Raw genomic sequence first — 14,582 nt, 5'->3', positions numbered from 1 at the left:
TCGTGTGCTCTCCCCACTCTTGTCTTCACAGAAGAAGGCGTGGCCAGACCACAAACGGGAATGCAAGTGCCTTAAAAGCTGCAAACCCAGATACCCTCCCGATTCCGTCCGCCTTCTGGGCAGAGTTGTTGTCAGACTTGTGAGTAGAGAACTTGTGAAATGTTCTTGGTTTTTAATGTAACAAAAGCACTCACATTTGCATATATTATTTAAAAAAATACGTTTTTATTGATTTGAGAGAGGGAGAGAAACTTCGACTGGCTGCCTCCTGCACGCCCCCTATTTGGGATGGAGCCCGCAACCAGGGCATGTGTCTTGACGAGGAATTGAACCCAGGGACCTCTCTCTGCATGGGATGAGAGGACACATGCATTATTCTTATTTAAGGCTGAATTTAAATCCGTATTAAAGTAGAGGGTGGATTATTACGGGGAGTGTCTTAAGTCAACAGCTTGCTATTTCCCGATCAATCACAGCATCAGTGGTAATATGACGTGCACGGCCCCTCTTTGAAGGCCCTGGGTGTGATCTCCTGGGATCGGAGACAGGAGGTCCTGTATTTGTCACATGACATGTTAGTAGAATCTGTTACACTGCCTTTATTACTTTTCTACTGTGAACTAATGCACAGGGTCTATATATAATTCTTGTTGTTGTCTCTTCAACTGAGATTTTAATTTTATGACAATCTTACCTGGAAGAGTACTTATTTTTTTTTTATTTACAGTCAAGATTCGGTGAAATTGTGTCTTCAGTTCTTTTCCTTGCTCTGCCAAAGCAGCTGGTGGATTCTGTGACATCCCCTGCTGGTGACACCTTCCAGATTTTTGGGTCAGGCTTTAGCATGAGTACCTCTCAATTATTGCAAGCTCAGCTCTGTTCTCTCCTGTTTTGTATGGACCTTTTTTTTGGCTATGAAATTTTATGTGGCATTTAAGAACATAAAAGTATGATTATATACATAAAACTAACACAATGTTATATTTTAGTTCCATCTTAATTTTAAAAAAGTATTTGCAATACCAAATGGGTATTGTCTTTGGACTGAATATGCAACATACATATTTACTACTATGTGTACATTGTGTTAAAACGTAAAAATTTATTTCCAAGCATTAATAAATTCAGAGCAATTTTCATCCTTATGCATTTCTTTAACCACTGGATATTAAAAGTTTAATCACTATTATATTTGAGTGTGAACTTTTTTCTACTTTATTAATATTAAACAGATAGACAACCACTGTTAGAGCAGAAATGGGTTGCTTCAGAATCACCAAAGGTCTAGTTCTCAGTCACCACCCCTGATCTACTGAATCAAAATCTAAAGGAAGCAATCCTATATAATAAAAGCATAATATGCTAAGTGTCTTGTCGTCTGGTCTTCCATTCAACCAATCAAAGAGTAATATGCTAATGATATGCTAAGGCTGCTCAGCCGTTCACTATGATATGCACTGACCACCATGGGGCAGACAGTCGACCAGTCGCTATGACATGTACTGACCACCAGGGGGCAGATACTCCAACCAGTAGGTTAGCTTGCTGCTGGGGTCCAGCCGATGACTGAGCAAGATAGGCCGGACACGCCCTGGAGCCCTCCTGCAGTCCCTCCCTGGCTGGCCAACCTCCCTTGTCCCTCCCCAGCCCCGAACGTGCACAGGTAGGGTCCTTCAGCCTGGCCTGCACCCTCTTGCAATCAGGGACCTCTCGGGGGATGTCAGAGAGCTGGTTTTGACTCAACGGCAGAACGACTGGTAGCTATGATGCGCACTGACCACCAGGGGGCAGACACTCAATGCAGAAGCCAGCTCATGGCTGGAGAGCACAGTGGCGGTGGCGGGAGCCTCTCCCGCATCCATGGCAATGCAGTCAGACAGCCCCTAAGAGCTCCTGGACTGTGCGAGGGTCCAGGCCGGGCTGAGGGACACCCTCTGCCCCCTAAGTGCACGGATTTCATGCACTGGGCTTCTAGTTGTGAATAGTTACTTTCCATAGAGCACTTTCTATCTATCTCCAGGCCCTGTGGTAATGGCTTTCCCTGATACACCTCATTTCGCCCCATAACAGTCCTGTGAATCAGCTGCTGTTATTACTCTTACGTTCCAGATAACAACATTGATTCCTCTTGACTCAAGGTTAAGTAACTTGCCCAAGGTTGTACAGTTTGTAATAAATTTTTATTGCTCCATCTTTGCTTTTTTATAATTTGTAATAAAATTCTTACAGTGATACAAATTGTATGGATAGAGCTGTGGAAAAAAATAAAAGAATGAAATCTTAAAAAAGAGTTTTGCATTTGGAAATTAAGCTGGTGGTTAAGTCACAACTTTTATTTTAAAGTTGTTCCTGATTAAATAATTGAACTCTTAAGAAAGTGGTGAAGAGAAGGAATATACTGGGTAAAAATTTACGTTTTGAATAGACTTTCATTAAATGTCTAAAGATACTCAAACATATTTATTTATATATTGGAAAACTTGAAATTGTTTTGGTGTTTTCCGCCTTTACTTCTTAGATGGAAGAAACCCCCTCTGAATCCGAGAAACTTTACTCATTTTATGATCTGGAATCAAGTAAGTGATTATCTATCAGTATAAAAAAAATCCTGTCATTTATTTGCTGAGCTGATGAATTGCTTTGTTTTTTGTCTCTCTGTTATGTGAGGGAAATCTAACATGAGCGTATTTAATTTATTCTGGGGTAACTTTGGCCATATAGGAGTCTGTAAAGTGCTAGGTTAGGCAGTGAGGGGAATGTAACCCCTAGTCCAGTTGACAAATTAATTTTTCTTGTTTCTCCTTCCCTTCCTCTCTTCTTCCCACTCTTGATTTCGTTTTGAGGTCAGGAAACAGTGATGTGAACAGGGTGGGGTTGTAGTGTCCAGGGAACATTTAGGTTCACTGGTCGAAACACAGATGACTTAGGCTCTCTAACAGCATTGAGCGTTGTTCTTCTCCTGATGGCCACGCTACTTGGGAACAGTGACGGGCTTTCCAAATCCGAATGTTAAGTAAATGCAAGGTTTGTTTTTCTTTCGTATTGGCACAGACACTCTTCATTGAGGTTGTGGATGACTTCAATGCAAAAGTAGCCAGAGCTCATAGAGTAAATTAGCTACACAGTTTAAGTTTATGTTGGAGATGAATCTAGTACAGATTTATGGTGATGGGATCCCACTTGCCAATGATAATACATTATTATTTAAGTATCACCAATCATTAGAGAGATGCAAATCAAAATTACAGCGAGATAATCATCTCACCCCATTAGGATGGCAGCGATAGGAAAAAAAGAGAAAACAAGTGTTGGCGAGGATGTGGAGGAATTGGAACCCTTGTGCACTGTCGGTAGGAATGAAGGATGGGATGGCTGCTATGGCAAACTGTATGGAGGTGCCTCAAAAAATTAAAACTATAATGACATTACATCCCTGGATTCTGGTTATACACTCAAAATAATTGAAAGCAAATATTTATTCATCCATATTTATAGCAGTATTAGTCATAATAGCTAAAACATGGAAGCAACCAATTGTCTATCAATGGATGAATAGATAAGCAGAATGTGTTATGGTTCGCTGGGGCTGTGGGAAGGGATGAGTGGGAATCATTGTTTAATGGGTATAGAGTTTCAGTTTTACAAGGTGAAAAGTATTATGGAGATGGATAGTGGTGATTTTGCATAACAATATGAATGTATTTGATACTACTGAACTGTACAGTTAAAAATGGTTAAGATGGTAAATTTTATGTTATATATGTTTTCCTACAGTTTTGAAAAGAAAAAACTGGGTTAATTGTTCTGTTGAACAAGTAATTTAAAGAAAATATGTAGACCTGACATGAGCAACAGAGTTATGCTCTAGTTCAACTGATGTATCTTTTCAAGTTTTAATAGAGAACTAATTAGTCATTTTTTGATATGTTATTGCTAAGTAATTAACATCTCTTGGAATGAGTTTCACTATTAGCATTAGCCTTGCTCAGTAGCAGTGTTGCACACACTGCCTTAAGTGAAATGCTCTCGAACTTTATTGATTGAATTGTGCATTCTTAATCTTAACACTCCTTTGTGATGTACATGAACTGATATTGGCTGTAGAACTTTATTCTGTTTCAGTTGAAGTAGCACCATATCTTCTATATTCATTCAACTGAGAAATGATTTGAAGTTGAGATTTCTTCGGATGATCCATACTTTCTTGTTCATGTGCTTTCTAATGACAAATTTTACCACTTTGAACTTCAGCTGAACTTTTTAGTTTTTACTTTCTGTCTCCCGCCCCTCGGGAGATGACCTTTTTGTAAATTGTTTCACAGAAAAGTCTTGCTTAAATTCACTGATTTAATAAGTATTTATCATGTTTGAACATGTGTACAGGATGATGTAGAAAATGTGGTAATACATCTTTACTGATTTTGTTTCTAATATTTTTTCATCTGTATGTGTATTTATTTTGTCTTGATAAGTGTTTGATCTTACAGTATAGATGAACATTGGCAGAATTTAGTTGCTAATGTATGTATCATGATTTGTAGTTGGCAAAAAATAAAAAAGATATGTGTTTGCTCTCTCTCAGAATGGAATCTAGGGCAGGAAATATCTTGTTTAACAGTTATCTTTGAACACCTGAAAATTATCCATTAAAAGTTCATTGTGTGATTGTGCTATTTATTTTCTCTTTAAAAAAGATATTAACAAACTGACTGAAGAAAAGAAAGAGGGCCTCAGGCAACTTGCAATGACATTTCAACTTTATATCAGAGAAGAAATACAAGATGCTTCTCAACTGCCACCTTCCTTTGACATCTTTGAAGGCTTTGCAAAAGTAAGTATGGAGTTTGGTACTTTTGCTAATGCCCTTCACTCTTTATTTTGTTGTTGATCCGTGAAAATCCAGGACCCGTCATGTCTTATATCACTCTCCCACCTTAATGAGTAGAAAATGAAAGAATGTATTACTTGTATTAAAAAGGGTACTTATTTTTAATGTTTTATTTAGTATTCTTACTAATGATACAAATATGTTCATTGTCAGCTCTCAGGACGTACTCTGCCATTGCATTCATTTAGTTTTGTCATGGTGTTTTAGTAATAGAGCCTGCTTCTAAGTTAAATTTATTGGGGTGACGATTTATAAATTTATTTCGGGTGTACGATTCTATGGTACATCATCTGTATTGTGTGCCACCACCTAAAGTCAAATTTTCTTTTGTCACCATATATTTGACCCTTCCATCTGGTCCACCCCCTTCCATCTGGTCCACCATACTGTTGTCTGTGTCTATGAGTTTTTTGTTTGTTTGTTCATTTGTTGCTTTTAGTTTTATATCTCACATATGAGTGAAATCATTTGGCTCTTAACTTTTTTTTTGTCTGATTCAAATGAAAATTTTATTGAATCCATTTCTTAAATGAATTCTAAATATCAGGGAAATAAAAAAGATTATCTAAATATATAAAAGGCTAAGTGACCGACTGACTATCTGTCTGACCATTCGACCGATACATATGATGTGCACTGGCAATTTAAAAATAAACATTACTTGCGCATACTTGATACATATAAAGCTCTCACTGGCGCCAATTGCACACGTGTGTTTCAATCTGTCATTGTCGACCGTGAATTTGGTTGTTTTTTTGACATTCTGAAGCTAAAAGAAAGCGGAGTCATTAACAGAATATGTATGAGGACCAACTATTGGCACAACTGTCCTCGTCTGACACTGGCTTCCCATTTAAATTAATTCGAAGACAGTTTCCCATGATGCCAGCATTTGCAATGACTATTAATAAATCATAAGGACAAACTCTAGACAGAGTAGGAATATTCCTACCTGAACCGTTTTTGGACATAGTCAGTTATATTAGTTGCTTTTTCTCGAGTTTGAAGAGCATGTGATGTTAAACTTAAAGTTATAAATACTTCATCACAAGGGAAATTAGTCAAGCACTCTGAAAGTGTTTTTACTCTTAATGTGATGTATAGGGAGATATTAGAATAAGTTTAATCAATTTATCAGTCATTGTTTTTATCAATGTTGTTTTTAGATCATGTTTTTGTTGTTTTTATATCATGTTTTCTTTGTTTTTATATCATGTCTTTGTTGTTATATCATGTTATTGTTTATTAATCAATTTATATATTATTTTCATATATATTTTACTAATTTTCTTTCACCTCTGACACTTCCATTATAGAGAAAGGGCGAATAGCGATATTAAAATATTTCTTCCAATTAATTTCCTTTCAATGTGCATGAATCGGTGTACTGGGCCACTAGTTTTAAAATAATTGCCTAAAAATCTGTTTAAATATTTCAGGTCATTAAAATCTTGGATTAGGGAGAGAACAGAAGTTTAATTTAATATTTGATCTGTGGTCTCTTGGTAGCAGCTACCTGAAGTGCGCTTTTAGGAAATGATTCTGAGGGGTTTTGGGTCCAGGTAAAGAAGACACTGATTGAGTCTTGACATGTATCCAGGGACAAAGGGTCAGATACACCCGATACTGCTGTATCTGGTGCTGGGAAACAGTTATAGACAGTGGTCTAGAAAAGTGGCTGGGACAGGGGAACGGAGGAAAAGATCGATCTCCTCTGCAGATCTGAAAGGTTGCTGCTACCTGTGGAACATAGCAGTTATACTTAGAACGTTGGAATAAAAGCTTGATGTTTAAAATGCTGGTTTTGCATTTTGGCAATCGAAAATGTGTGAGGGTAATAGTACCTCCAGAATTCCTCTGGAGTGGCTGCTGTGGGGTGATGATCTGTTGGATAGACAGACGGAAGTGATTTGCTTGAAGGCTTCTTTGCAGTGCAGTGTTTATTTTTAGATTGTGTTGCGTGAGGGGAGGGCACGGTGCGCCTGAATGGAAGTAAAGGTGTGAGGTAGGAGCAGCGTGATGGTTGCCACTGACACGGATGAAGGTGGACAAAGGATAGGAGGTGCATTGCAGATGCTTGTCAGTGAGAGCGCAGGAGACATGCAGTTACTTACATGTTCATGAAAAAGAGAGGCCGAATTCATCTGGGCCGACTCTGCTAGCTTGTTAGGGAAGAGAACTATGTGTCTCCATCTCTGCAATCCCCTCCTTCTCATCCCATATTTCCCCCCTCTACTTCTATTTTTAAACACAATTTCCTGATATATTTCAAAACGGGTTTATCTTGGCATGACAATTACAGTGGTTCAGTCTACTGATTGAGTTCTAAACATCTACTACAAATATAGAAAATGTATATATGAATAATAATATAAACCTTAAAAGTGGAGAAAAGAACAGATAGGATACATTTGAATGGGGCACTGGGCTGCACTCAGCACGGCCAGGGGTGAACCTGAGGGGGGTGGGCAGTGACGGATTAAGGAAGACAGACAAGAGAATAAAGCTGGGGCTGGGTGGGATGCTGCTCTCAGATAGAGAGACAGTGCCACAGCCTGCAAGCCGAGTCTTTTATTTTTATAGCCAGATCCCATGAGGCAAAGCAAGGGCATGGTCAAGAATCAGGGGTCCTCAAACTTGTGAAACAGTGGGCCAGTTCACTGTCCCTCAGACCGTTGGAGGGCCGGACTATAGTTTAAAAAAAAACAACTATGAACAAATTCCTATGTGCACTGCGGGCCCGGGACGCGTCGGCTGCTAAGCAGGACAGGCAGCGGCACCCGGCGGGCCGGATAAATGTCCTCGGCGGGCCGCATGTGGCCTGCGGGCCGTAGTTTGAGGACCCCTGGAAGATGTTTACAATGTTCTCGTGGGTTTTGAATCTACTCAAGTACATGCACCTGAACTCTGTCAAGCTTTGTTTGGCAGCACTTGCTGCACCTCCTGCAGCCTGTATCACTCAGCCACCTGGGACCACAGGGTCGGACCATAAGGTCAAGCTTACACCATAGCCTCTGGCTATCATTGTGCTGGGCGGGCTTTGCCCTCCAAGCTGGGCTTTCACGTGGCTTTGCCACAAGCAGACCGTGCCCTCTCATTAGTCTGAGGCTTGAGCCTGTCCCAGCACTGTGGCCGCTCTCCACAGGGCACTGAATAATATATGGTTAAATCGCTTTCTCAGGCAAGTGATTGAATTGCCCTCAACCTCAATCTCCCCACCTGTAAATGGGAATAATAATAAAATCAACTTCACAGATAAAAGTACTTGGAGGCCTCGCACTACTCCTGCCCTCTGCTGCCGGCTTTATTCATATTCTGCTGTGAGACTGCAGTGTCCTCTGTCTCCCTGTGCGGTCATCTAGAGCAGCGGTTGCCAACCGTTCGGACCACGGGGTGGGACCGCTGATCTAGAGGGCCACCTGTGACTGACTGTAAACCAGTCTCTGGTGGTTGCTCACAGTTTTGCCCAGTGCTGGCTTCTCGTGAGATGCTGAGAATTACTATCTCGTTTGAGAAGAAATTTTGCAAACAGGATAAAGTACCTTTCCCTTAGTAACTGACTTGGTTTCAGCCGATAGCTATTGTGGACAGAAATCATATACCGTGTCCTGCACTCATAACAACTCCATGATTTCAGCGTAGTTCCTTGGGATATCATGTAGGAAATGTAAAAACAAGCTTTCTCCGATGAACAAAGTGTTTCTCACACATGCATCTTAAAAAGATGGAGTTAAATATAAAAGTTATTTAGTTATCCTGCCATAATTCACCAAAATGGCATGGAATGTATAGTATTTCTCTATTCCATCCCTCAGAATGTACATTGATAATTATTATATCGATAATTGGTAGTGGTTATTAATAACTTAATGTCAGTAGGCCTAGTTTTTTTTTTTAATATTTTATTGATTTTTTGCAGAGAGGAAGGGAGAGGGATAGAGAGTTAGAAACATCGATGAGAGAGAAACATCGATCAGCTGCCTCCGGCACATCCCCCACTGGGGATGTGCCCGCAACCAAGGTACGTGCCCTTGACCGGAATCGAACTTGGGACCTTTCAGTCCCAAGGCTGACGCTCTATCCACTGAGCCAAACCGGTTAGGGCAGTAGGCCTAGTTTTGAGCTTATTTTCTATGCACAGGATATAGGTTGTAGAAAAATGTACTTAATTATTTTTTTCTGAACTTATAACTTCCCTTCCTAAAAATACATTTGGTAGACACGAAATGTGATGAGATCTGAAAAATAAAGCAGAAAATAAGCCAGTTGCATAAAATGTTTCAAAAACAGACCGTAAATTGGAAGCAGCCAGAGTAGAAGTGACCTCCTAATCACAGAACATGTCATCGTTGGTGTTTCCAGAGCCCAGCAAAGTACTTGTCAACTTCATAACATGGCACGACTGCCAGGGGATTTTTTGATTAGAAATTCCACATCTATTTGGGAAGATGTTCCCTCCCTTTTCCTTTCAAACAAAACAACAATTCTCCTGGTAGCATGTTATTTTTATTCTTTAGGGCACATATGTGACCTCCAGAACTTGCCTTTCCAGACTCTTAATTTTTAATGCTATGAGTTGCAGCTGGTTTCGCGATGTACACTGTGATTGTATAGCTTTGAAAGTGAGGTTTTAGAAGGTGTTTTATTCTGGTACTGTGATACTTACATTTTACATTCAGTTTTATTAGTGGCACATTCTTTTTTATTGGAGACTTTTTCATTAGAGTAACAATGGAGGATATGTTAAATCAGGAATCTTGCTAATTCATAATATGAAAAGAAAGAGTAACAATATTTTTGATTGAGATACATACTTGCATTTGGGTGGTATATGCCATTAGACATAGAGTGATAATAACTAATCTATATGATGTTTTGCCATAACCTCATAATTTTAGTAGAGCATCTATATCAACATGGAGGAAAAATTACTAAATAACTTTTTTTGTTCTTTTTATTTGCTGAAGAATGGTATACATCAGTAAAAAGCAAGAACAAGTTGTTCATGGTATGTTCAGTTATTAATCTTAAAATTTCAGTTCTGTTGGCTCTCTCATTCTGGATATGCTGGTGTTTTATTACTCACGTGTTGTGGTAGGCTAATGTGTGGGAAGAATATTACCTTCATTGTTTTGAAAGGTCAGGGGTGTGTGTGTGTATTTGCCACTTGAGGGCTTCAGCGGTTTCATATAGGACCCAATTTTAGAGCGTTTTGTGGATCAGCTCAGTTGGGTTTCACCCCTGTAGCATGCTATAAAGTAGTAAGGAAAGCAATCTTTTGAATTAATAAAGTGATGAATTATCTAATTACAAACTTGATGGGAAAAGGCAGTCTGATAACTTTCACTGCATTACTGCATGATCCCAGTGACTGATCAGATGTGCTGGGTTCTGTTAAGGAGAAATATGCCATTAAATATTTAGAACTAAAGAGAGCAGACACCCAGGACTGCTGGCCTCCCATCACTGGGAGCGTGCATCTGTGTACGTGGAGGTCGCTGCTGCGTGAGCGTCTCTCCTGTCTGCTCACAGCAGCTGCGGGAAGACTTAGTGATTCGGGTTGCACCTCTCCTCTGGTTTTACGTGAAGCAGGCAAACAGCCAAGATACTGAACTGCACACGGACCCTCGCATTCTAATTATGAAATGCTGATGCAGTTATGATTTATATGTTTTTCCTTCATTACAGTAGATTGAAACTCTGAGTAGATTCAAGAGACAATTATTCTCACAAATGGTCTTCTAAGTTACGTGACAATTGTAGGACACTTGGGCTTTCCAAACAAAACAAGTCATGTGTTTTTAATGATTATGTTTGTTTATCATGTTCTTCATCTTTCGCCATTCAGTTAGTATTTCTCTTCATTTATGTGTAAATAACCTATGATGAGTTGGTGTATGTTTGTCATAGTTAAAGACCAGATGCCAGCTAACTTCTGCAGTTGGGAGGATAATTAGTAAATTCTTAATCAGCATTTTTATTTATTCCTGTGTTGGTCAAGGTTAATTACCTATATAAGGCTAATGCTTTGATTAAAACTACTGATGGATAAATGTGTTTGCTAAGCCTTGTTGCCTTATCTATTTGAGTGTGTAACTTGCCATTAATTCAGATGGAGGTGATGTTTTTAAACGACAGTGTGTCATTGTGAAAAGGGAGAGGTTCCTTTCATGGCTTTGACCTTCCCTGTAGTGGCAGAAACCTCTATTCCAGTCCTGCGTCTCCCTCCTGGAATGTGACCTCCTTAGAGCCAGGAATGACAGATTGTTTATTTTGAATTCCTAGCAATCTTCATTGTATGCAGTATATGCTTAATTGTTAACTGAATGAAGGAATGCATGAAAACTGTCCCTTTGCAGTCTTATGGCGTACACTTTATTTTTTTTTAAAAATATATTTTATTGATTTTTTACAGAGAGGAAAGGAGAGGGATAGAGAGTCAGAAACATCGATGAGAGAGAAACATCGATCAGCTGCCTCCTGCACACCTCCTACTGGGGATGTGCCCGCAACCAAGGTACGTGCCCTTGACCGGAATCGAACCCGGGACCTTTCAGTCTGCAGGCCAATGCTCCATCCACTGAGCCAAACCGGTTTCGGCTTATGGCGTACACTTTATTAAATACTTTTAAAAATTAATACATTTCTGTAAGTATACAAGACTTTGTAAAAAGAAATCTTTATCATGATAAAATTGACGAAGTTTAGTAAGTTAGTTGATAGCTCAGAATCACAGAGGGTGCCATTTTTCTAAATTCTTCGGGAAATGATGGATGATTATATTGTTCCGAGTTAGCAAACCTTTTCTGTAAAAGTTCATATATAGTCAATATTTTAGGCTTTGTAGGCCAAGAGGAAAAAGTCAGTTACTACTTCATCATGGTGCTTTATAATGCACAGTGAGAGGACTATTTATGGTCTCCGTGGCAACTCCTTAACTCTGCCATGATAGTCCAAAGCTTCCAAGGATAATATATAAGTGAATGGGTATGGCTGTATTCCAATAAAACTTGGTTTATAGACACTGAACATTGATTTTTTAATATATAATTTTCACTTATGCTTAAATATCCTTCTTTTATTTTTCTCCCAGCCGTTTACAAATGTAAGAAAGCATTCTTAGCCCGCAGGCTGTGCAGAAAGAGGTGGTGTGTCAGATGCAGCTGATGGGCCGTTGTTTGCCAACCCTTAAATTATTATTTGTAAGCCAGAGGCTTTTTTTGTGTTCAGTAGGAAATAGAATATGCTATCAGAAGATCTTCTAACTTAAAAAAAAGGATAGGAAACATTTTATCCATTACCTTCTAACAAACCATTAGTGCTACAGTTTTATGTTGCCAATCACATTTATAATAAGCACACTATGTGCACAATGATTATTTATTGAGTTTTCTTTTTTAATCCAAGAAAATTTAATTCAAGAACTTTAAAATGTCTTAATCCATTGATATAGTAAAAGACATGTAGTATTTCACTAATTATTAGGAAGAAATAAATAGAAGAAAATATATACCTTACTAATATTTTACATACAAGATCATTTTTAGTTTTTGTGGTTTTTTATTTAACTACAGGTATTATATGTTATTTTGCCTTGAAGTGAAATGTAATGATACAATTTTCTAGTAGAATTATTTTGGCTTTATAACTCAGGTTCAGAAAGTTTTTGCTTGATTTTTAGATTGTGTTCTTAGATAATGGATATTGCCCTCAGACTTTACATTGTGGCTTGACTATTTCTGTTATGAATGAGAACCTCTCATGAGGCAAAAAAATGTTTAAAGGCTATAATATTAATAGTAGTAAAATACTGTGATTAGATGCTTTGTTAAATTTTGTAATGGGCAGAGAGTGATTTTTTTGACAGCAGAAATTAGACATTGTTATTTGATGTGGAAAATAAGGAGGTTTGGTATATTATAAAGGCAAGCAGGTGAGTTTGGAGCTTGGCTTCTGTAGGCCAGATAAAGAAAGGCGTGTCCTCATTGGAGAGAAAGACTCGGTTTTTATGGACATTCGGTGCCCAGTGTTATGTGTCTAAAGAGATAGTTTAGGTAAGGGCTCATTTACAAAGTTTGATGAAGGAAGGACAGAAGCCTTGTCATACCAGCAAGTTGATCATGGCTCAGTATTTGGAAGAACTTCATCATCAGTGGTCCAGTGATTTGTCAGGCTGCTCAGGCACAAATTGGAGCTATCTGTTCCTGGAAGAATTTCATTCAGGACTAAACTCCATGAGAAGAGGAGTTGTCGCCATGAGTATAAGGTAGGACCACATGATATCAAGTGTAGTTTGAGCTTGTGGATTCTTGGTAGTTATAATGTGGAAGTCTGTAATATATCTTTCCCCATTCTCTATCCAAGTTCTGTTTATTCTTAAAGTTTCAACTCAAATCTTTGGTGAAATCCACCTAACTGGGATTGACCTTTTCCTGCTGTAAAATCAGTAGTCACTGGTGTTTTCTAGACCAATCACTTGGGAACTGTGAGTATTCTTTATCAGTTATTTGTCTTTATTTCCTTTGGCCCCACTGACTAGTAGATTGGAAACTGTGAGGAGCCCTGGTATCCAATTCTTTCCTTAAGCAGAGCAGAACCATATAATTTTAGGCTGAAAAGATCACAGAAACGAATCTGTTCCCCACTCCTCCTCTTCCCATGATGTTTCAGTTGTGGCTCAGAGATGGTTATGTAGTCACAAGAAAAATGCTAAAATTGCTCAAAATCTTTTGAGCTCATTCTGATGCTCTTTCTGTTAGCTGATGCCCAAGTATTCAAGAACTAGCTTCTAAGTTGAAGTAAAAATGTGATAAGCAGACAGAACTTAATATTACAAACAACTTTTGGCACTATCCCATATATACTCTTCCAGCTTTATTGAGATGTAATTGACACATAATATTGTATAAGTTTAAGGTATAAAATATATTTAATTTTTTACTCACAAAATACTTTAACAAATATAACATTTATTTCCTACAATAGCCCTTTGAGTTATTATTATTTTCTTCTGCAGATGAAGAGATGCTGAAGGTCACACAGTTTTTAAATAAGGAGCCAGAGTTTCAACTTGGCTCTCTTGATTTCAGATTCCCCCCTCCTTCCAAACTGCATTCTGAATTCTGTTAGTTTATATTGGAGCTCTAATTATGAGCTATTATAAGCCTTCGGAGCAAAATTCAGAGTATGAGAAATGAGAATATTTGATAAGATTTCTATCACTAATACAAAACTTTAGTATAGGCAAGGCTTTGCATTCCTTAATTAGGATCCCAGTTACCCTTCATATAGGAGGTGTGTCATGGTTTACACACCTCTCTCCTGCATGTATGCAAATCTAAAGCACTGGTAGGGTAGATGGAGGAGGGTAGGTTTTCCATATCAAATAATTCTGAACTGATGCTGCCACAGTTGTGTGTGAAAATAATGACACTTGAAATGGAATTTGAATGGAGCCAACTGCTTTTTGAAATCTGGATTCCACAACCTTGCAGTATTGAATGTTAAGTCATTATGTATTCAGGAGCCTTCAGTTTGGGCCTGTCTTGTTTTCCAGCTATTGTTGGATCTGTTTTTCCCCCATGATTCTATAAAGACGTTTTATAATGGAATAGAATGTATATGCAATGTAGAAGAAAATTCTTTATAGGTATTTATTTGACCTTAAATTTTATACCTGCTGTTAATGGCATAG

At 38.4% G+C, this 14,582-nt stretch overlaps 1 protein-coding gene across 1 annotated transcript in view; it reads left to right on the top strand.

The window, feature by feature from the left end:
* The window catches only part of SMYD3 (SET and MYND domain containing 3), a 531,828-nt gene that overhangs the window by 142,852 nt on the left and 374,394 nt on the right, over window positions 1-14,582 (top strand). The window contains exons 3-5 of the mRNA XM_080651290.1: window positions 32-139; window positions 2,519-2,576; window positions 4,695-4,831. Coding sequence (XP_080507416.1) covers window positions 32-139; window positions 2,519-2,576; window positions 4,695-4,831 — 303 coding nt within the window. The remainder of the gene's footprint in view (window positions 1-31; window positions 140-2,518; window positions 2,577-4,694; window positions 4,832-14,582) is intronic.

The sequence above is a fragment of the Plecotus auritus genome, assembly GCF_963455305.1.
Source record: "Plecotus auritus genome assembly, chromosome: 14".
NCBI classification, from domain to species: Eukaryota; Metazoa; Chordata; class Mammalia; order Chiroptera; family Vespertilionidae; genus Plecotus; species Plecotus auritus.
The sequence above is the reverse complement of the archived record's forward strand: the minus strand, read 5'-3'. Positions and strand labels throughout refer to the sequence as shown.